General features: G+C 62.4%; 1 protein-coding gene across 8 annotated transcripts in view; it reads left to right on the top strand.

Moving 5' to 3' along the window:
• Positions 1–22,441, top strand: part of AGPAT3 (1-acylglycerol-3-phosphate O-acyltransferase 3) — a 133,157-nt gene that overhangs the window by 88,367 nt on the left and 22,349 nt on the right. For 6 of the 8 annotated variants that reach the window (XM_072739379.1, XM_072739378.1, XM_072739380.1 and 3 more), the window contains exon 2: positions 21,609–21,835. In XM_072739379.1, the coding sequence (XP_072595480.1) occupies positions 21,658–21,835 (178 nt within the window). In that variant the 5' untranslated portion in view covers positions 21,609–21,657. Of the gene's footprint in view, positions 1–483; positions 815–21,608; positions 21,868–22,441 lie in introns of those variants that run through there. The other 2 variants (XM_072739381.1, XM_072739383.1) reach the window with 2 other exon arrangements.

Below are 22,441 nucleotides of genomic sequence, written 5' to 3'. Positions count from 1 at the left end.
CGGGAGTGACGTAGGCCCCTGCCTAGGAACGGGAGCCCGCAGGCCGTGCTGTCCGTGTGCCGAGCGCGTGGCCTGAAGCCGCAGCAGAACTCTTCGCAGTGATTCTTAGGTTGAAACGAGCCGCCTGGGTGATGGTTCGCTGCCAGGCGCTTGGCGTTGTTGGCAGGTGCTTCAGGGCCGTGTGCACGCCTCCTGCTCCGCATCGGCCACCCCTGGACCTGCCTAACTCAGGGGCTGCAGGTGGGACGCACAGCCTGCCAACCAGTCCCAAGGGTGGAGCCTTGAAAGAGTAAGAATGCATCCTCCTTACCCCAGTGCGTGGTTCCCCGAGGCGGCCGAGCCGGAGAGCCGGGCCACGTGTCCGCGGGGGCGTGGCCGGTCATCCCAAGCCCACCCTGGACACGTGAGGCCCTTCCCAAGAGTGGCCACGTACTCCCAGGACGCCTGCGGCTGTGACCTCCCCCCCCCATGCATGGTCACCGGACCGGCCTGCATCAATGCCCCACGCGGTCACGACAAGCCGCACACACAGCCTCTGGCAGGGAGAGGTCCCGAAGACGCCTCAAAGCGCTTGAGATTTGGTCGCCGGCTTTCGTGTGCTCGCACCTCAGGCTGTTTACTCGTGTTTGGTTTGCATAGTAACCCGTGTTGTGCGCGCGTCCCGCTGTGGATTAGCAGGGCGGCGTGTCAGCCACCCCGAGCGCGGCCTCCCCGGAGCCTCCGCCACCGCCACCGCCTCCTTCACCCCAGACTGACTCAGAGCAAACAGCCTTTCCACGAGTGGGGGGGATTCCTGTTACCTCCTCATCTGTTGGTGCGTTTAAAGCTGGGGGCGGGGGATTGGGTGGAAGACAGGCCCCCACGGCCCCGGGTCCCCACGGAGCAGAGGGCGCCCCTCAGCCATGTCCTGCGGAGGTGCTGTGGGATGCTCCTCCCACGTCGGGGCCGCAGCCGCCCCACCCCCCGCTACTCCCTGGGACCACCGGAGCGGCTGGAGCAGCTCCGTGGCCAAGCGGTCAGTGGGGAGGACGCCCTGGGCGCAGGAAGGAGGTGTGGTCGTGCCCCGTCGGCAGGAGGGGCCGGCGAGGCCTCCTGGGGGGTCATACGGGGCTTTTGGTGACTCCTCTCCCTGTGGCTTATCCTGCGATGTGTGGCTGGCACCGGGAGGGTCCGTCCCCAGCCCTCACGCCGAGCGAAATCTGGATAAACAGGCTGGTGAGATGGCGCCTTCCCAGGGGGCTGGCCGCGTCTCGTTAACCTAATAAATGCCGTGAGCCTCTGTGCGGAGACCTGCCGGGACACGTCTGTCTGTGAGTCCGGCAGCCAGAGGCTCGCCGCAGAGCAGGAGCTCCCAGGGCGCCCCTCCCGGAGCCCCCGCGCTTTGTGGCCGTGCTCTGCAGGTGTCGGGCAGCGCGGGGCAGCACCTGGAGTCCACGGTGTCTCTGGGGGACTGTGGGGAACAATGACTGGCTGCGGTGTCGCAAGTGTCTGGGGTGTGGAGACGCCCTGGCCCAGCCCCTGGGAGCGGCTGGGTTCGCCCCTGGGGGCCTGGGGTGGAACTGGCCACGCGGAGTGGGTGGGGCGCAGAGGGCTCGGGGGCCACGTCAGCCGAACCTGGTTTCAGATGCCGGGTCTGCCACTGATTTGGTGATCTGGGGCCGGGAGGCGTGGAGTCGGCTGTACTGCCCGGAGGGCAGAGCCATCGTGATGGTTGGATGAGTAATTTTTGTCCTGCACCTGTCACTTAGGTTGGCCTTGGCCTGGCCTGCCTGGCCTCCCACCCGTGTGTCTGGGCGTGACCTCTGGGTTCTCTCGCCCACGTGTCCCAGGGTGGCCTCCCGCACTGGGCAGGGTCCCCCGTAGCCCCTCAGCAACATGCCTGGGCCTGGCCCGTGTGGTCTCTTGTCCAACCTGTCCTCTCCCACCTGCTGCATTAACAAGCTCTCCCCGTTAACTGGGGTCATCTGTACCCGATTTTGGGATGGTCGGGGGGTGGGGGGTCCACCCTGAGGGCCGGGACTAGGGGGGGAAGCGAGTACAGGACCTCCGCTTCTGTGTGGAGCCAGGGCAGCCGGGGACTGTCCCCACTCTGTTGAGCAGGGACACAGTGCAGGCGAGCAGAGAGCATGGGATGGGGCTGGGGGCTCCCAGGCCAGGAGACTGACAGGGCAGCGGGGGACCGTCCAAGCTGGCCGTGTCCCCCCAACCCCGTCTCCCCTGGAGGCCTCTGTCCTGGGGGCTGGAGAGAGGTGCTGCTCACTGAGCGGCCCCTGGGCGCAGGGGGGGCCCTCAGGGGCTGTCTCTACACCCCGGGCCTCAGACCCCCCGCCACCCAGCCTCCAGTGGTTGCACTTTATGAACTTTCTGGCAGTTGACTCTGTGCTTCTGCTTTGTACCTGGGTGTGTGTTGGCGCCTTGTTTTCCCAGGGCAGGGGCTCGTGGCGCCGGCAGGTCCTGGACAGGAGAGCGTCCGCCCTCCTCAGGGGCCCTCCCGCCGCCCGGCCTCCTCCTCCCCGTCACGGGGCTCGCCGCTGGACGGGGGGCTTTGAAACTAAACCATGGTCCTCACAACGTGCTTGTCGCTGGCATGGCCCCGCGCCTGCTGGCTGTTCCTGTCCACTGGTGACGCGAGACTCCCTGCCACCCTGAGCTGCCCCAGCCGGTGTGTGAGAGGGAGCGTGGGAGCTCCGTGCGAGGAAACTGTCCGGTCTCCGGAAAAGTCATAGGAAGTCTTGAGGGTACTTTCATGTCCCTGAATTTCTATCAACGCACTCTTTCATCTTGTCTTACCGTTTCAGTATAAATCATGAATTTTCAGGTCCTGGGAAATAATGTCGAGATTATATTCCTGTGACGTTTCCTTGTGCGATACGTTCAAATTAGCCTCGCCCCCCTTGACTTTAACGAGGCGGCGTGGAGGGTGGGAGCCGCACACCCGGCGGGGAGCGGGGTCGGCCCTCGGCCCTGGACGGTGAGGCCTGGGTGGCGCGGCCTGGGTCAGCGCCCTGCCCGGCGGGGCCTCCGTCCAGCAGAAACACAAAACAAATACAGGCAAGATCTAAACTTTCCAGATTTTACACACGTAACAGAAAGAGCATAATAGGATTTATAGCTATTTTGACATCCCGTACGGTTAGCATAACCGGGAACGGGCTTGAGACTTTGCCGTGGTTTGGCTCTGAGCCTGGGGAGGAATCTTGGGTATTTCTTTTCATGTCTGTGGTCTGTGCCCTCCCGGGAGAGGGGCCTGGGATCCGTGCTCTTTCCCTGGGCTCGTCTCTTCAGTGTCATCCCGCCCCACCCCTGTAGTAACAGCTGTTCACACCTGACAGTGGGGGAGACTGAGGCTCAGCCGGGGCCAGGGTCCGGGCCTTGCTGTGCGCCCTCTGGCCAGGGCCACCCCAGCAGGCCTCCTGCCACCACAGCCTGAAGCCCTCCGGCCAGAGAACCACACTCCTGCAGCCCACCTGGTGCCCCGCGTGGAAACCGGAGATGCCAGAGGCAGGGCAGTGGCCCTGTTCGGCCCGACCATCCCTTGTTCTCTGTCCCCCACGTGTCGGGGCCCTTGGCGCACAAGGGATGGTACCCAGCCCCGCGACAGAGGGTGAGTGTGTCGCTGTCCTCCAGGGGCCCAGATCCAGTGGAAAACGAGACGAGGACCCCGGTGAACAGGGTGCCTCAGCCTCCGGAGGCCGGGCGCTGACCACGGGCCCGGAGGTGGCCTGGAGGAGCCCCGGGGCCTGCAGGCTCGAGGCCGAGCAGGTCAGAGGGGCCCGCAGCTGTGTGTGTGGGGGTGCGGGAACCCATGACCCACCTGGTCTCAGGGACCTGGAATTCGGCAGGTGGTGGGGCAGAGGCAGCTGGGAGTGGGCTGTGACTCAGCGTCTACTGCACACGAGCCACTGTGGCCGCGCCGTGGAGGCCGGGGCTGGAGCACAGGAGTCCCGGGGCAGCGGCCGACAGACGGCCGTTCCCAAGGAGGGCAGGGCCAGCCCGGCCTCAGAGTCCACCCAGGTGTCTGCGCATAACGGCCCGGGCCAAGGTCGGTTCAGGTGCCACCTCGCAGGGCAAGTCGGGGGCCCCTGCTGCCCTTCATGGAGACCTTGGCCCAGCGCTGGGGCCCCCTGGGGCCTCCGGGGTCACAGGCCGGCGTCCCCACACGGCACAGGCACAGAGGCCCCCGGGGTGGTCCTGCAGATGCGTCCGCTGGGCAGCTCCGAGAGAGGAGGGTTTTCTTTTCGTGACTTGTTGGAAAGGCAGAGTCTGGACGCCTGGCGGGGAGCAGGGTGGTTTCCGGGGCCTCTGTGGGAGCCCGCCCTCCAAGGCCAGATTAAGGACTCGGAAAGCCTTAGCCAGCAAGGTGCTGCTCAGGGCAATCCCCCGGAGCCGGAGCCCCTTCCCGTGGCCAGGGCGAGGGCAGTGACCGCCTCCTCTCCCGAGGCTTCTCGGGCCCGAAGCCAGACCGAGGCCTCCAGAAGGAGCCTTGTGATGACCTGTCAGGGGCCCCAGGACCGACCGCCTCAGGGACCCCGGGACGTTCCCATGCCGCCCAGTCACTCTGGCGCCCTGGGGGCGGCGTTCGAGGCTGTGGGGTCCTCCGCTGTGCGGGGTGCAGGGTCTGCGGTGGGCACGCGGGCGGGAGGGGGGCACTGGGGCAGCCTCGGGTCGGGTGCTGTGGAGGGTGCCTGCAGCAGCGGCTTCATTTCATCCCAGGACAGTGTGACAGCCCCGCTGGGAGGTACGCTGGCCAGAATAAGGTCTCTCCCTCCCCCTTCCTCCAGCGTCGCTGAGCCCTCTTCACAGGGAGCTGGTTTCGCAGGTGACCCTGCTGTCCCCGGGTCATGGGTCTCCCCTCAGCCCCAGCGCAGATCCGCAGTCTCAGGCTAGGAGACCCGGGGGGAGGGCGCCCCCTCCCATCTTCGTGCATTCCCCGTTTCTCCAGGGTAAGACGGTTGAGTCTTCCCCAGGGTCCTGCACCTGAGGACGAGGGGCCTGGGGTCGGGAACTGGGTGTTGTGCACGCGGCCCTGGAGCCCTCGTGTGTCACAGCGGGACCCGTGTACCCAAGTAGAGGCTGTCTGTCCACCCTTGGAGGCCTGACAGGCACGCCTGGGCCCCGCCTCACCAGCTGACCCTGTGAGGCTGTGTGGGGTCATCTTACTGCCCCCCCAGCTCCTGAAAGGTGGGGGAGAGACGGTGCGTGCGCTGCGGTGTCTGGGGTTCCCGGGTCAGGTGCCCGGGCGGGGCCCGCTGACCCGTGTCCTGGCCAAGCCCCGTGACGCCACCTGTTTACAGCTCTCAGCAAAGCTGCTTATTGGATTAGCGGGCACCTCTCGGCCCCGCAGCGGGCGCAGGAGGGCTGGCCTCCGAGCTGCTGCTCCAGGGAACCCAGTCCTCGCGGACTTGGCCTCTGAGGGCTTGCAGGGCGCTTCTCGGTGGCACCTCGCCAGCGCGTGCTCCCCTTTCCGCCGAGCACGTGGTCTCGGGAGCCCCGGCCGGTCGGGCGCAGGCGGCGTAGGCCTGGACAGCATCCCTCGTCCTCATCCGCTGGCCAGAGGCTGACAGCCGCTCGGGCCGCCGGCCTCCTCCTCACGCGCTTCCACGGCCTCACGGGACCAGGTCTGAAGATGCTGTCCAGCTACTCGGCCTGCCTCTTCTCGGGGGTGTGCGCCGCCCTGGTCGCCGTGGCCCTGGCCTATTACTTCTACTGGTGAGTCGGGCATGGGGGACTTCCCCCTCCTGTCCCCGCGTGCCACAGACGTCCCTGCTCGGGACCGGGACCTCCCCGACGGCCGGGGAGTGCGTCCCAGGCCGGTCGTGTCCAGAGCTCGGCCCAGGTGGCATGTCTCGCCTTCTGGGATTGCTCCTCTGCTGGGGACCTTCCTGGAGAAGCCTCGGGGGCCGCAGGCCTGTCGCCAGCAGGTGCTGGGCGAGCTTCGGGGAAGCAGCTGTGCCTGACGGCGAGCGTTCCTGCTCCTCTTATCTCGCACCTCCCCCGCGGTGGGTGCTGGGATTACAGGGTGGTCTGTGGATGCAGTAGAAGGTGGTAGTTCCGGTCGGAGGGACGCCACCCTGTTGTGCCCGTAGATGCTGAGCTGGATCGTGGCCAGTCACCCGCGCCCCTCTCTGGCTGTCGTGCCCGGTGCGCACACAGGTTCTTGCTGGGAGTGGGGAGTCCGCGAGCTGGTGTGGACGGCATGGGCCTGGGGTTCTCGAGGCTCCGGTCCAGCCTGACCCACGCGAGGGTGTGAGGGTGGACGGGGCGCGTGTGCTCTGGGCCGGCCCATCTGCACGAGGCCGTCTGTGCTTGGGGCACCGGGTGGTGGGAGCGAGCCCACGGGGCGGCGTTTCTCTGCAGGGCGGCTGTAGGGAACCCCGAGCCCCAGGTGTGGGGCTGGCGTCCTGTCTTAGAGCCACAGAGTCGGGGAATTTCTGGTGAAGACACATCAGCTCTTCTGCAGGTTCTGTCCCACTCTTGACGGGTGTCCTCCGGCGCACGCTCGGTCTGTTCTCTGGAAGCTCTCCCCTCTGTTGATCCGATTATCGCTGCTTCTGTTCCGGGCGAGGAGGCGGGCGCTGCAGGAGCTCGGCCCCCCGACGGGCAGGGTGTGCGCTCCAGGCCCCGGTGGGCCTTTCCTGCCCCAGCGCCTGGAGCCCCGTCCTCCGGCTCCACGGCCTCGCTCTTTAGAATGAGTTTTCCACCCCCCAAGGATTTGCATCTCCGATCGTAGGTAAACCTGATTGTTGGACGGTACAAGGAGAGTTACCGGAAGGATAATAAGCACGTGCGTGATTTAGGGGAGGAATTAGCCCGGGGAGGGAAGGAAGAACTTTCGACCCTTGCTAAAGGAGTTGCGGGTCTTGGGGAGTGTCGGGTGGTTCCCAGGCCCCGAGGACCCCCGTGGGAGGAGCCGTCTCCGGCCTTTATCATAGACCTCAGGACACCCCTGCGAGTGGGGGACCACCAGCCCAGGCGCGTGGGCAGCCAAGGTGCCCTCCCCCCGTGGAGGCCACCCACAGACCCCGGCGCCAGGGCCCGACCCTCGTCCCACCCCTCACCGCTCCATCCGCACACGGACAGAAACCCAGTTGGAAGAACGTGTCTGCAGCGTGTTGTGACCTGCCTGGAGGTGTCGGGCAGCCCCGGCCACGCTGGCCTGTCCCTGGCCTGTCCCTGTCCTTGTCCCCCACGCTCAGAACTGGGAGAAAACCCTGAGGTGTTCATTCTCTGGGTCCCGCTCCAGGCTGGCGTGTGCTCCGCCGGCGTGGCAGGCGGCCTTCCGACGGGGTGGGCTCCCCCCACGCCGTGTGCAGCCAGCGCCCACGGTAGCCCTCGGCACAGCGGGCGAGGCCCCCGGAGGGAAGGGGCTGTGGGCGGGCGGAGGAGCGCTGCGGGCGTGTGTGAGTGCTCCAGGGCGAAGGCTCAGGGCCTCCAGAGGGAGCTTTGAGCTGCGGATACTCTCACTGTCCCCCAAGTCGCCACCAGAGACCTGCGTCCATTGCTGTGTGGCCCGGCGCTGCCCGGTGGGTGCAGGTGCCGCCTCCCCGCCGGCGTCACGGCTTCCAGGCGACAGGCCTTCTGTGGGCAAGGACTTCCTCCAGGACGGGCTCCCCGCGGCCCAGGGATGAGCCCCCCACTAGCCCACACGGCCCAGGGGTGGCCAGGGGAGCAGAAGCCCCCGCCTGGGCTGTAGCACCTGTTTCTCAAGGAAGTCTGGCAGAGTGGCAGGGTCACAGAAGACGCCGGGGACCCCTGGCCTGCCAGCGAGGTGCTTCACATTTGGGCACGAGACCCCCCAGGACCCGCGTGTGACGAGTCGGGGGTGTTGGTCCCGGTTCCCAGGAGTGCACCTGCCGTGTCTTCCCGGCCATTGTCCTGCTCAGCGTCACGGCGCGCACCTGCTCTCACACCTTCCTGAGACTCACCCTGACGTGCACACCGGACCTGTCTGTGCTTCTATACGTTGTTGAATAATTTTGGGGTAGAGGAGTGCATCGACCCCCCATCACAGCACCACCGGGGATCCTGGTAACATCCACTTTGTGCCTTCCCACCGGGAGGAGTGGCATCGTGTGCAGGAGGCTGAGGGCCTGGAGGCCGTCTGGGAGCCGGGCGGCGACTGGCCTGGTGCCGTCAGGGGAGAAATCAGGAAGGGCCGTGTTGCCGGCCTCTTGTGTCTTCAATATTTAACGGGGTCATTGGCCTAAATGGCACTTGATAGGTTGGCTCAGGCATCTTCCTCATTTTTAAAGAGTTAAAATTCCTGCCGCTAAAACTACCCTCCTAGGAGAAAGACATTGCAGCAGCTGATCTGCACCACACGAGGATGTTTGGTTGAGGCCTGGGGCGCTCTCACTTCTCATGCCTGTGGGCGTCCCCGGGTCCCCTCTCTGTGAGCACATGGCAGGCAGCACACCTGTCAGCAGCTCCCCCAAGCTGCTTCGTTGCTAAGTTCCCCCATGATCGAGGCTGGAGTGTGGTTACCCCTCTGGGAACTTTCTGGAAAGACAAGCGAGCACCAAAGCCTCTATATGAAATCCTGGTGTAAGCTGTTTTAATTTTATTTCTTTTTATTTATTTATTTTTTTGGAAGCTGTTTTTATTTATTTATTTATTTATTTTTAATTTTTATTTATTTATGATAGTCACAGAGAGATAGAGAGAGAGGCAGAGACACAGGCAGAGGGAGAAGCAGGCTCCACGCACCGGGAGCCCGACGTGGGATTCGATCCCGGGTCTCCGGGATCGCGCCCTGGGCCAAAGGCAGGCGCCAAACCGCTGCGCCACCCAGGGATCCCTGGAAGCTGTTTTTAAACGTCAGTGACTTACAGCCGTGTCTAGTAATGGGATTTGCCCCGTGCCTTTCAAGACGTGTGCGCACAGAAAGAATTAAAACCTCGCTGAGGTAGACTGCCCGAGGGAAAGCGGGTCTGCGTCAGTGCGGCTCACCAGTAAGAGATACTAAAAGCTTCTCTCGACGCAGTTCAGAGCCTTCCTTCCCAGGGAGCTCCTGAGCTGGTATCAGGTGTCTGCAGCCTGGAGCGGGGCGTGTGGGATTTCCCAAAGTATTGTGACCGGGGGACCCTCCTGTAGCAGGTCATTTCTTGGGATTAGTGTCTGAATTACGGAGTTTTACAAATGCTCTGAATAGTTTAAGTGTCTATTCGTACAGAAAACAGCCCCCTCATTTGCTGCCTTGGGAACCTGAATACCCGTGAGAAGTGGGCTTACCCAGGACCCTTTAGTCAGTGTGTTTCTGAGGTGGGGAGGGACCCTACGACTTGAAGATTTTTCAAGAACACCCGCACCGAGCCACCCTGAAGTATTGGCAAAGGTTATCTTATCCTCAGTTTCCAATAACAAATTAAAAATGACCACGTCACACGCTGAGGCCACAGACGACGGAACAAGAGTGGTTTCCTGAGCCCTGGGCCCAGCGGGCTTGCTTCCAGCACCCAGTCCTCCTCCTCCTCCTCCTCCGTGGAGGACAGCACCGCGGATGGGGGTTCCCCACTGGGGGGATCAGCTGAGTTGACTTTCTGCACATCATTTTCACTTGACCAAGTTATGGAAGTCCTGTTTTCATCTTTAAAGATGCTATTTCATCAGCAACATTAACCCAGACATTAAAATATTTTTTATCTTTGTATTTCCCTGAAATAGCAGTAGGCCCTAGTGTCAAGGAAAGGGAGCTCCCATCTGTCTCCTACTCGCGCTGCTACTCCTAAGGCAGCGGCACGGAAGCCGTCCTGCTCCTGGCCCGGGCAGTGGGCCTGGACTCTGTTCCTTGACTTGCTAATGTGCTCCGTTCTCTGGTTCTCCGGCAGGTATTTACTGGGCACCTACCGTGTGCCGGGCACTGTTGTAGAGTTTTGCTCACCCGTGGCCGTGACAGACAGACCGTCACCTTCGTAAACGTTCCTGCCACTCCTCGCCGCCCCTGGGGTCTGCTGTTATATCATTATTCTTGGTTATTTTACTCTTCTCCTCATGCTTTAATGTACTTTAACTTTTTGTTGAATCCATGTGGACCAAAAAAAAAAAAAATCTCCTGCCTTGCATTAGGGTTCACGGCGTTTATATTCTGTTCTGTAGTTATAATTAAGCTCTCCACACTTCCTTTGTAGGTTGATTCTAAATAGTGAAAGTCCAGAAACAGCACTCACAATAAAAATTTTTGTTAAGTTATTTCATGCAGGTGCCGCAGAGCAGGTCTTGGGATCCCGTCACTGAGTTTGCTGCTTGAAGGAGGAAGGTCGAGTTCCACATTCATGCCCGATGTTCATGTGATCCATGTTTGGATCACCATTTCCTGTCATGGTGTTTTAAAATTATTTTCAAATATTAATTGCTTCCCTTTTTATTTTTGAGAAAAGAAACCTATTCCTCCTTCAATACCAAGACCTTCTCGCCTTAATCATATTCTCTGCTGACCAAATTCTTTCTTTCTTTCTTTTTTTCTCCAAATTCTTTCTACTTGAAAGATTTCCTGTTCTAGTTCGGAGCAGTTTCTTTCCAGGCCACCCGCAAGGTGTTCCCTGGCGTTTCCTTTCATTGTATAACCGGGTGAGTTCTTCCTCTCAAATCCCATGTCTCTGTCTTCGTTAGATTCCTTCTCGTTTTGCTGGACTACATCCTCAAGTAATCTTTTCACGAAGGACAAGCAGAAGTTACGTTTTCTGAAAGCTGGCCTATCTCCAGCCTGCTGAAGTTTCTGTCTTCGGTCTTTGTGTCTCTCTGGTCCTGATAGACAAGAAATAGTGTTGAGAGAGAGGAGGATTTAACAAAGGAGCTACTTATGAGGTGCAGGCAGAGGTTGGGGAGAGTGGCCAGAAGGTGAAAACCATGAGCCAGCGCATCCTTACTGATAGTGTAGTTCGTTTCATTCAGAGTTTTGTGGGGAGGGAAAGGGTCCAAGGAGAAGTAGAAGGATCATGGAGTCCAAGTTTCCTTGGTCTCAGGGTCAAAATTCTTTGAAATCCGTAAGGCGGCCACATTTTGGGGTGCGTCGAAGCATTGGGTGCTGGGGGACGTCTGTTGTGCTCCACTGCTCTCGACCCAGAGGTTCCTGCTGGACTGTTCCCGTGAACCGGGTGCCGTGGTGGTGCATCCGCAGCGATGGCACCGTGTTTCTGGGAGACGTGTGCAGTGCTCCGGTCCCGTCGGCAGGCCCATGGCCGTAGATGTCACAATGTAGGGAAATCAGAGTCAGGAGAGAAGGGCTGTGCTAGGACCACCCAGCGCGGCAGCACGGCAGTTCCCCAGTGGGGGGCACCGTCCACTGGGCACCATTGCTCAGGGTGGGGCCCAGGCCCAGGGGCACTCTCTGCTGACCATCTGGGGAGGAAATAGGATCCATGCGCCTGTGTTCCTTTAGGAAAATCCCTCTTGCAGTGGCTCGGGAGGAGGATAAGAGCCCTGCCAGGGGTTGGACGCCGCGGTTGGGGCAGGGGGGGGATGGTTAGAGACCTTCCTCCCCACGCTGCGGCCATCCTGCCCCGGAGTGGAAACCTCTCTGGGCCCCCGTGCCTGCAGCACCCGGCCTCTGAAGGGCCACAGGGAGGGCACTGGGCCTGGCGCAGGAGGCGGGGCTGCGGGGCCGTCTGGGGTTCACATAAGAAGGGGTGCCGCTGCCCCCTTGGCTCTGTCATGGAGAAACTGGGGGACAAGACGGGCTGGGTTTCAACTGTCAGGGATCCAGGAAAAGCAGAGGAAGAGAGAGAGTGTGGGAAAGGGGCTGACCCATGTTCAGGGGACCGAGGGAGGAGAATCTCGGAATTTGGTTCCCACAGCCACTTAGAAATCGTGGGAGGGGGCAGGTGGGACCCACAGAGCAGGGCTTCCATCACCTGTCGCCAGACTCCGTGCAGTTCCCCATTTGTCCTGGAAAAACTGCTCTCAGGCTGGGAAGCTCTCCCAGGGGCGCGGCACCAGAGTGGCACCTGCCGCACGTGGGGTCCAGCGGCGGCCCCAGAGCCGGCCCTGCGCACCTGCCGCTGCTGGAGGGAGGACGGGAGCACCGGCCAAAGTGGACCGTGCAGCCTCTGTTCGTGTCCTCGAGAGCGCAGTCCCGTGACTCAGTGGGGACGGGGCAGCCCTGGGGCTGGGGGCAGTGGCGTGCCGGGGCCCCGAGCATAGACGCTCCCCACTTTCCAGTCTGGGGAATGGTGACAGGAAGGAAGGAAGAAGAGGGCAGGGTTTGGCTCCCGGGTCCTGGCCGCGCCCAGGTCCGGCTGCTCGCAGGCCGTGGGATCTTGGGCACGCCGCCCCGTGCACCTCCCACGCTCTCCGACCTCGCCCCTGCGGAAGGCGGGTGCACTGGCCGTGGCCGAGGACGGAATCCAAACCACTCTCCACTACTAGAGTTCACGGGTCTGATTGATGTTTGGGGGGACTATATAGTAAAACACACGTATCCGAGATGTTCTGAGTTTATATTCAGGCAGGAAGCTCAAATAGGAGTCAACTGCTGAGTGACCGGTGTCCTTCTGTGTCAGGGGACATGAAGTGACATGTGGGCGCCCCTCCAAGCTCAGAGTGGAGCTGAGGAGGCAGAGACAGAGGCGGAGGGAGAAGGAGGCTCCCTGCAGGGAGCCCGATATGGGACTCGATCCCAGAACCCCAGGGTCATGCCCTGAACCACCAAGCCACCCAGATGCCCCTTAAATCTAGTTTTTGAACGTGATGCCTCTTTTATGGCAAATGTGACATTTTTTATCTTTGTAAATGGTTTTGTTCTTCCTTTAAGGTTTGTGTTTGTATGTAGTAAACACTGTTAAGCACCTATGTGTTCTGGACTCTGGGCTTGAGCAGCTTTCCCAGGGCTCTCCCCAGGCACCCCTGCAGCACCCGGTAGGGATGGGATGAGGTCACAGAGAAGGGGAGGAGTGGGGCCCCCCCAGCAGTGCTCCCTGGCCCTCGCCAGCTCTGCTGTTCCAGCTGAGCTCCTCTTCCCAAACCCTGCATCCGCCCCAGGGGATCCCCAGGGAACCCTCAGGGGACGCAGGGGTCACTTCTGCATCTTGCCCTAGATTTCCTGTCAGTTGGCTGTCCTGTGACCTCAGATCCCTGGTGGGGCCAAGAAAAGCTATGAACGTGCAGTCTGTCTGGCTCTCTAATTCTTATAAGGGCGGGAGTGATGAGCTCTCTGCATCCCAAGGGAAACCAGAGCTCCCATGCAACTTTTTAAATTGTGAAATATATCGTACTTGTAGGAAAGCACATTAACAACCAACTTATTGAATAATATTAGAGCGAACCGGGATCCCTGGGTGGCGCAGCGGTTTAGCGCCTGCCTTTGGCCCAGGGCGCGATCCTGGAGACCCGGGATCGAATCCCACGTCTGGCTCCCGGTGCATGGAGCCTGCTTCTCCCTCTGCCTGTGTCTCTGCCTCTCTCTCTCTCTCTCTGTGACTATCTTAAAAAAAAAAAAATTAGAGCGAACCCTTGCCTGTTTCTTTAAAAGTAAAATGTCATTATTATAATGGGCAGCTCATTATCCAAATTTACAAGTCAACTTACCCGTGACTGTTTTTTGTGTGAGCACGTGTGCTCGTGCATGTGTGTGCATGCGTGCGTGCGTGTGTATGTGCACGCATGTCTTAGTGCATGCATGTGAGAGCATTGTGCACGTGTATGTGTGCACAAAGCATGTGTATGCACACATGCATATGTATAGATGCATGCATGAGAGCACACATGTGCCTGCAGTGTGCACATGCATGTGTGTGCATGAGTGTATTATGAGAGCATGTGTGCACACGTGTGTATGAATCTGCATGTGTGTACATGCACAAATGAGAGTACGTGTACAATGCATGTATGCATGTGTACAAGGCACAGATGCATGTGTGTCTGCATGTGTGAGCATTGCACACGTGTGCATGAAAGCATGCACACACATGCATGTGCCTGTGTGTATGAGAGCATGTGTGTGCACGTGCATTATGGGAGTGTGCACACACGTGTGTGTGTTGGAACTCCGCTGCCACGGTCTGGCCTGTTGGAGAGCTTGCTTCTGCTCTGGCACCGCAGCTGCCTTGGTGTGAGGCGCGCCTGCTGTGTCCTGCAGGCCCAGAGACTTGTCACAGATCTATTGTGCAGTCACCAGGCTGCGGGAGGTTTCACATGCCCCCTGCCTCCCGCCTCCCACCATGAATATCGCTGCTGAAGCCAGTAAAACCATCCGAACAACCAGGGAAAGACCAACAACGCCGGAGCTTGCGGAGTGGGGGTAGGTGGGGCGTGGCGGGGCCTGGAGGCCCCTCAGCAGCTGCTGTGTCTGGCCCTGCTACGCACACACGGCCCCGGCCTCCCCTCCTGCCAGGATTCCGCAGATGTCACACGGAAGCAGACCCAGCAAACAGCGCTGGGGGAGTGACAGCCCTGTTGTCCTCGTGCTTGGTCCATGGTCCCCGTTCCTTTCCCAGGTGGCACCTGGTGGGACACAACTCACCTCATCGGGGGAGTCTCCTAGGGGGCCTGGGCCCCTTGGATCCATGTGGCTCCTCCAGAAGCCTGTTGCCAGCCGGGTCTTCAGTGATGTCTGGAGACATTGGTGGTTCCTGTTTTACCGAGTCCCGAGCCCCTTGGAGCTCCATGCGACTGCGCCCCGGAGACCCGTGGGGCCTGTCGGTGTTGGGCAGGAGGTTGAGGCCTCAGAGGAGACCGTTGGGTGGACGTGCTCCACGGGCTCTGGTCACATTGTTCTTCCAGGAACCTTTTCGTGGAGATGGCACGACGGTGTGTGGTTGGTACAAGATGAAGAAGCCGCGCTGCTGCTTGTCACGCATGTCTGCACGGTGAGCGCGAGTCACCCACTTACACCTGACGGAGCACCTGGGTGTTACGTGCAGACCTGCGCCACTACTGGGAACAGAAGGGGCAGCGGCGGCATGCCAGGAGGGTGGCCTGCACGTCTCAGGACTGGTGGTTTAATTCCTGTGACTCTCGTCCTCTGCCTCACACTGCGGGTTGCTGCCCGCGTGGCCTTGGGCCTCGGAGGACCAGGGGCTTCCTCCTCCCGCCCCCACCGTGAGTCTTCTGGCCTCATGTTTGTCGCTTCATGCTCCCAAGGTGGCCGCTGCGCCTGGGACACCCTTCCTCGCTCCAAGGGCAGAGCGCAGAGAGCACAGGGCGCTGCCAGAGGGATTTGTCTCTTATCTTGAGAAAGCAGATGCCCTCCTGAAGTCCCTGCACGCTTCTCCTGGAGCGGGGCCACGTGCCCAACCCCAGGCCAGCCGCTCGAAGAGCGGGGGTGGGGCTCCTTTACGGCTTAGATCTGGGCCTGGGGTGTCCTCTTGGGGTTCGAGTCTCACCTGGAGTCGTCCAGGGGAGGTTTTCATATGTCATTTAATTATATATATATATATTTTATCCACTGGTTTAGGAAATTTGTGACGCTACAGGATTCCCATGAGACCGGTGATGGCTTTGAGCTAATTTTGTGTTCTGTTTGTCGTAACATGAAAGGCGCTAGAAAGACAGATGTGCCCGAGTGCAAACAGCAGGAAGTCAGGACACGCGTGACACGGGTCATCTGCGACGCGGGGCCCGAGCTCAGTGCGTCGGCGGCAGCTCGTGGCTCGCTGGTGGCCCAGGCCTCGCCCTTGTCATCGAGGCTTTGCCGGAGTTGTGAGACCTCGGAGGCCGTGCCCTGGTTCTCTCTCGCGGCGTTCTCGGCTCCTCTCTCCGGTTTGTCTTTCCGTGTGAGCTGCAGGATCCACTGTCTGGTTCCAGGGGAGGGCGGGGGCCCTGGTGGTTTGTTACTCAGGATTCAGTTGCATTTACAAATGAACTTAGAAGGAGCGGTGCGCGGGTCGCTCGGGGGTCACTACCCAAAGAACCACCCGAGGTCGCGGTCCCAGGGCCACCGCCTGACTGGCCCCCAGTCTGTGGCTCAGCGATATGGGCTGGGCCCCACGGGGGTCCTGCGTGTGGCTGCGGGTCAGCTGGCGCCCGCCTGGGGCTACGACTCCACCCTCACCTGGTGGCCCGGCACGTGGGGAAGCTGTGGGGCCTCTGGGGCCACTTGCTGTCTGCGGGGTGGGGTGGGGGGCTGCAGCAGGAGCGCCAGGCCGGGGAGCGGACCCCGCATCCAAGGGCTGCCTCGTGTGGGCGCGGGCACGGAGGGCACCTGCTGGCGTGTGTTTCACGGTGTTTCACGTTGTCGGGCTCTGGTTTCCCCTCTGCATATCCTGGGCTTTCCGCTGTCCTCCGGCGGCTGTCAGTTGGTCTTCTGTCGCTTTTGTCGCACACGTACTCGGAATCTTCTCTGCCGCCAGGCCTTCTGCGACCGTGTTCACGGGAGGGTGTCCCGGGCCCCCCCCGGCTGCCTACACACACATGGGCCGTGTGTCCTCATCCTCCTGCCACCAAGTGCGTAGACCGTGAGCGTGCACCCCGCTTCTGTTCGGGGCGAGCCCGAGTCCTACCTACCTGGACTTCCCATTTCTCTGTTCCTGCCGGTTAGAGAGACCGTGGAGCGCCCCGGGGCACCATGGACCGAAGCTGGGGTTGGTGCCACTGCCTGGCAGCTCCCTGTCCTCCGTGCCTGGCTCCCGGGCTGCCCCGGGGTCTCCGAGGACCGCCTGGGCCCCGTGTCCCGGAACCGCTGCGTCAGAAATGACCCTTCTCTGTTGTCTCCGTCCCTTCCAATGACGTGGGTCGGAACCCATCACGGAACGTTCTGAGAACGTGGATCTCTGCGGGTCGTGTCTCCCCTCTGCACCTGTTCTCGCTGGCGGCAGCTTCTTGGCTGCAGGGGCCTCTCCTGGGTCTGCAGGATGCGAACCTGTACTCCGCAGAGACTGATGATTTTCTGCTCCTCTTGGATCCTGAGGCTTCTAGATGGTTCCAAATGCTGATAAGCTCAGACGGGCAACATATGATCATTAGCAAAGAAACATGTCCTGTTTCTCGGCCCGTGGGAGGATAAGGTGGGCCCCGTGAGTGAATTTCCCAGGAGCTAAAAGTAGCCCCTTAAGGGGGCCCCGAAATTAGGGTTGTGTGTCTAATCTGAAATTTTACCTGGACTCATAAATACCTTTCCTGCTTCCTGGCCTTGTTACGTCACAAGGCGATGGAAGCAGCGCGTGGCCAGCTCATGGACAACAGTGGCCGCATTGTGTTCTCACACGTGAGGTCATCGAGGGGCTGCGGGGTCTGCGCACCGGCTCCCGGCACCGACACCTTCGGAGGTGCTGCCCCCCGGGCCACGGGCTGGCCTCCACCCCTCCGCCACCGTCAGCAGGATGTCTGCCGCCGGCGCCCCTGCCGTCCCCCGCTCACGTGGGATCGGCTGTGGGCCGAGAGACCGCCCAGTGACGCTTGTCCCCGCCACGTTGACAACAAACGCGAGGAGGAGCCCGTCAAGGGGCTAGAGGGCCTCCTGTGAGTGAAGTGCTTGCTTCTGGAACGCCTGGGCCGGCCGCCGGGGAACACGAGCCTCGGTCCTGGTCCTGGGCTGCGTTTAGACGGTGACAGTTGGCGCCTCCGTTACGTCGGGGCAGTTTAGGGGTATTTGAGCTCGTGCTGTCTCTGCCCTCCTCACAGTTTGCGTCCTCCGGGGCTGCCTGACTCCGAGGCCACGGAGTCTCCCCACGCAAACCCCAAACCGGGTTCACGCCTGGTGAAGCCCCGGGGCAGCCCAGCCAGGCCTGGTGTTCCGCTCGGCACGCCGCACCTATGGGCGCTCCGGTGTGGGTGGGAGAGCGGCCGGGGGCCAGGGACGGGGGAGGCGATGCCACGTCTTCATGCCGCGCCGCGATGGGCCTCGGGTGCGGAAGTAAGCAGGTCCCCGAGTCCTGTAATCAGACCGCGTCTCTACATCATCAAAAATGGTGCGTTTCCGGCGGATTTCACATCTTCTCCCGTCCCCAGCCCGTCCTGCCGGGTTAGACCTGCCCTCGGAGGGAGCACGCAGGGCCGGCGACGCTGCGGGGCTTTGAGCTCCCACTGCGGTCAGAGCGGCTGTCCCGTGTCCGCCCTTCCCGGGGTCTCGGGCCAGGGCGGCAGGTCACCAGCAGAGGGGGCCGCAGGGCTGAGCCGGAGACACGGCCGCGGGGGGCTCTTGGTGCCATCGGAGGGCCACCATGTGCTCTTGGTCCTGTGCTGCTTCCCCACCGAGTAACGTGGACTCCAGGCGAGGGTGGGGGGAGGCGGAGAGGCACGGAAGCGTGCAGATGGTGGGACTGGGCTGAGTCCACACGTAAATGAAGTGACCGTCCCTGCGCACAGTCATGGCCACCACTCTGATGTGTAGGGGACGGCGGGTGGGTGGCCTCGGTTTCTGTTCCCATGCAAAGGCTTTGTTGGAAATGTGGGGGTTTTCGCAGATGGGGGACCAGGGTGCCCAGGAGGACATTGGAAGCTCAGACCGTCGGGCTGGCTGGCTGGTTCGTGAAGAAGAGGGACCGTGCCGGGGAGCGAAGGGGCGCGGGCGCCTGGTGATGGGCCCTGAGGCTGGTGCGGGGACACAGGGTCTGCCTGGAGCTCCAGGCGGCGGGGCCGCGGTTCGGCAGCAGGCTGTGGGCAGGGGCCACACGCGTGGCGAATCTCGATCTGGGAACAGGGCCCGAATGCTTGTGCGGGTGTCCCCGTCACTGGGGTGGCCAGGACACGGCCCCGCAGGCCCGGCGGCGTCAGCAGCAGATTTCTATCTACTCACCGCCACTTGGAGGCCGGCCGGCGGGGCTCAAGGGCGCAGTGGGGTTGGCTCCTGGGGAGGCTGTGGGGCCGGAACGTGCCTAGGGACGTCCGCACCCGTGTCCGCGGTTGGGTCCCTCTGTGTCCCAGTGTCTCCTATGAGCACAGCAGGCCGACCGCGGGGCCGTCCACCCCCATGACCCCATTTCATGCCCCTGCCCCTTTAGAGACCATCTCCAAACACAGCCACGTTCTGAGGGGCTGGCGGCTGAGATCCCAGTGGGGGTCCATAACGACAGGTGGCCCAGTGGGTCTGAGAGTGGCCAGGCCCCTCACATGATGCTGGGGAGCTGCTCCAGGGGGCTTCTTCGCTCCCCCGTCCTGGCCCTAAGCCACAGACAGCGGTGGTGGGAACCCCAGAACCTCGGCCTTGGGATCAGTGGCAAATGCACCTGAGGACGTGGCGTCAGAAGCGCTGAGGGCCCCGCTCCTTGGGGGGGCGGGGGGTGCCAGCGCTGGGAGGAGGGGCCGCCTGGGTCCCCCGTGTGTCCTGCGGCCCGGGAAGGCAGGCGGGCTTCCCCACAGGGCCCGGGCCGCTGTCCCCGCAGTGGTCGGTGGCACCTGTGTTCCCGTGTGAGGCCGCGCGGCTGCTCTGTGGGCTCCTATCGGCCTCGCCCGCCGCCTGGCTTAGCGTCCCGTCCCCTTGGACATCCCTAGGCATGTTCCGGCCCCACAGCCTCCCCGCCCTCAGGGTGGCACCGCCCTGTCCCCACGGCGAGGGGGGTGAGTCATGAAGAGGGCTAGCAGCCAGGATGGAGCTCCGCGGCCAAGGCCACATCCCTCAGCTCTTGTCAAGGGCCCCACGGAGCCCCAGGGCCCGGCTGGACCCAGATGCCAGCGCTCCAGACAGGAGATGCGGTGTCGGTGGTGAGGCCATGAGAAACGCATGCCCAGGGGTGGGTGCAGCTCCCCGGGGAATCCTGGGGATTCGCTTTCAGAGGAGAGACCCAGGCGGAGCAGGGACTGGCTACCTTGTCACCTCGGGGACTGCTGAAGTAAGGTCCCGAGGGAGAGCCTGTGCCACGCAGCCTTGGGCTCCAACATGCATGGTCACTGAGGCTGCACGCGGCTCGGTGCCATGGGCAGGTGAATGGGCGGACCGGGATGCCCGCACCCTGGAAGGGGGCCCTGCATTGGGGCTGGACGGTGGAGCCACAAGGCAGGTCCCGCGTGGTTCTGCTCATGCGAGCCTATAGGGAAGGAAGCTGGATCCACGGGGCCAGGGGTGATGGGAAGCGCCCTGACGCGGCCACGGCATTGACCCCGGCCGTGGCTTTCCAGGTGCCGTCACATTGCACAGCAGTGAGTGCATCTGAGTTGTGCATGTGCTGTCCCTCGTGCCCCCACGGTGGCACCAGCAGGTCCGCGTGGCCCCTGGAGTCCGCTTTGAAGAGCATCCTGGCTGATCTGGCAACCTTCAAGCTGCCTTCTGGGGACCCTGGGTGTTGTGGCCCGTGTGGCAGAGCCGCGGGCCTGACCCGAGGTGGTGGGGGTGCAGGTGGAGCCTGGTGTTCAGGGGCAGTGGGGCGCAGAGAGCCTGTTGTGTGTCAGGTGCCAGAGGATGGGCAGCAATGCCGGGTCTGGCCCAAGCCATCCTTTCCGTCTGTGTGAGGAGGAGGGGACTCGTCAGGCCCGGTCTGGCTGGCGTGTTCGAGACTCTGCTGCCCGGGAGCGTCCCTGCCCGTGGAAGGCCTGTAGGCCTGTCTCACCGCCCCCACTGGAGTCTGGTCCTGCTTCTCACAGTGGGACCCTGGCCAAGGCACCTCTCTGTGCTTCCATTTGCTCGGAGGGAAGCGTTTGCAGGGTCCCCAGGAGTGCAGTGTCTTTGCAGCCTCTGCTGGGTCTTCTGTCCTTTGCATTCAGAGCATCGGTCGCAGTCACTGCGGAGTAATGAGTTAGTAGCAAACCTTCCCAACACCTGGCGGTGAGAGGCAAGCACGATCCTGCATCACCCTCGGTCTCTCGGGGTCGGTATTGAGACACAGGGGGCTGGTGGGCCAGGTGGCTCCCGGGCCGCGGGCCTGGACGGTCAGCTTCCACCTGCAGGGCCCGCGGCTCAAGCGCCCCCCTGACACGGCAGCTGGCTCCCCCAGAGCCCACCACGCGCGAGGCCCGAGGGCTGAGCCAACGTGCGCTTGATGACTCAGCCTGGAAGTCACAGCGCCTGGGTGCCCGCACGGTCGTCTGGCTCCCCGGTGCCCTGAGGCGTGCTCAGCTTGTAAAGTGAAGCAGGGCCTGCCCCGGAGAGCGGGGAGCCTGTCCCAGAGCCCGCGTCGCACCCCACCCCCAAAGAGCGTGCGGGCACCTCTCCTGCCGACCAGGCCTGCAGGTGCCCAGCCTCGGGAGCCCTGAGCTTGGGTCCCGGCTTCCTGTTGGTTCTCTGCCACCGGGGGGGGGGGGGCGGGGGGGACACAAGTGCAGCCAGGAAACGTGAGCTTTGGCTTCACTGTTGAAAGTAAGGAACACGTGACAAGGGGAGAAAAACTGGTTAGGTCCCTGGGTGGCCCAACAGGGCGCGTGTGTGAGCCCAAACAAAGGCGTAGGAGGTGCAGCACCGTCTGGGAATCAAATCGTTGAGGTACCGTGGGCCTGTTTTTATAGGGATTCCATGTGCAGTTTGATGTTTTAAATGATGCTTAGAAAAGCCTAAAATAAAACCTACCTGCAATGCCTCCTCCCAGAGCCAACGACTGGTGACATTTAGGGGCATCACTTCATGTCTTCCCTCCTTTGTGCGTGAGGGCGTGTGTGGTGCGCACGCGTGTGTGGTGCGTAGGTGTGTGGGGTCTGGGTGTGCTGTGTGGTATGTAGGGTGTGTCTGGTGTGTGTGTGACGCATGTGCCTGCAGAGTGCGGGGCTCCCGGGCGCACCTCTGACCGCCGTCCCCGTCCCTGTCCTTCCAGGACGGCTGTTCTCAGTGAAGGGCCGTGCACGCGCTCCTGAGCAGCGACCATGGGCCTGCTCGCCTACCTGAAGACCCAGTTTGTTGTGCACCTGCTCATCGGGTTCGTCTTCGTGGTCAGCGGGCTGCTCATCAACTTCGTCCAGCTATGCTCGCTCGTCCTCTGGCCCATCAACAAGCAGCTGTACCGCCGCCTCAACTGCCGCCTCGCCTACTCGCTGTGGAGCCGTGAGTGCCGCCGCGCCGCGCACGCCTGGGAGGTGGGGGCCCGGGGGGGGCAGGTGGAGGGTGGGGGAGCCTGGTGGCCAGTGAGGACCAGTGGGGGGCGGGAGGGTGTGTGGGGGTGGGCTGGGCGGCAGGTGGGGCAGGAGGGGTGCAGGTGGGGGGCCAGGCGGCAGGTGGGGCAGGTGGTGCAGGTGAGGGCTAGGCAGCAGGTGGGGGTGGCCAGTGTGGGGGGGGGGTGGCGCGAGGATGCAGCGGAGGGGGCCAGGCAGTGGTGGGGGCCAGAGGCAGGTGGGGGTTGAAGACAGGTGAGGGTTGGAGGCAGGTGGGGTGGCTGAGGGCAGGTGGGGCAGGTGGGGGGTGGGAAGGCCAGGCGGCAGATGGAGGCTGAAGGCAGGTGAGGGCTGGAGGCAAGTGGGGGCCGGGCAGGTGCAGGCCAGGCCGTCCTCTGTGCTGGACGAACCCCGGGCAGAGCAGTGTCCACCCCCTAACAGGCAGGGCCTCGGGGTAGGAACGCTCCCGATGACGTGACCAGAATGGGGCGGGGGTGTCCTGGCCAGCTGTCCCTGCACCGGGAACGGAGGGGTGCCCAGGAGTGCCGGGGCCTGATTC

This window comes from Vulpes vulpes, chromosome 15, assembly GCF_048418805.1.
Source record: "Vulpes vulpes isolate BD-2025 chromosome 15, VulVul3, whole genome shotgun sequence".
Lineage (NCBI taxonomy): Eukaryota > Metazoa > Chordata > Mammalia > Carnivora > Canidae > Vulpes > Vulpes vulpes.
This window is presented reverse-complemented; position numbering and strand designations above follow the sequence as displayed.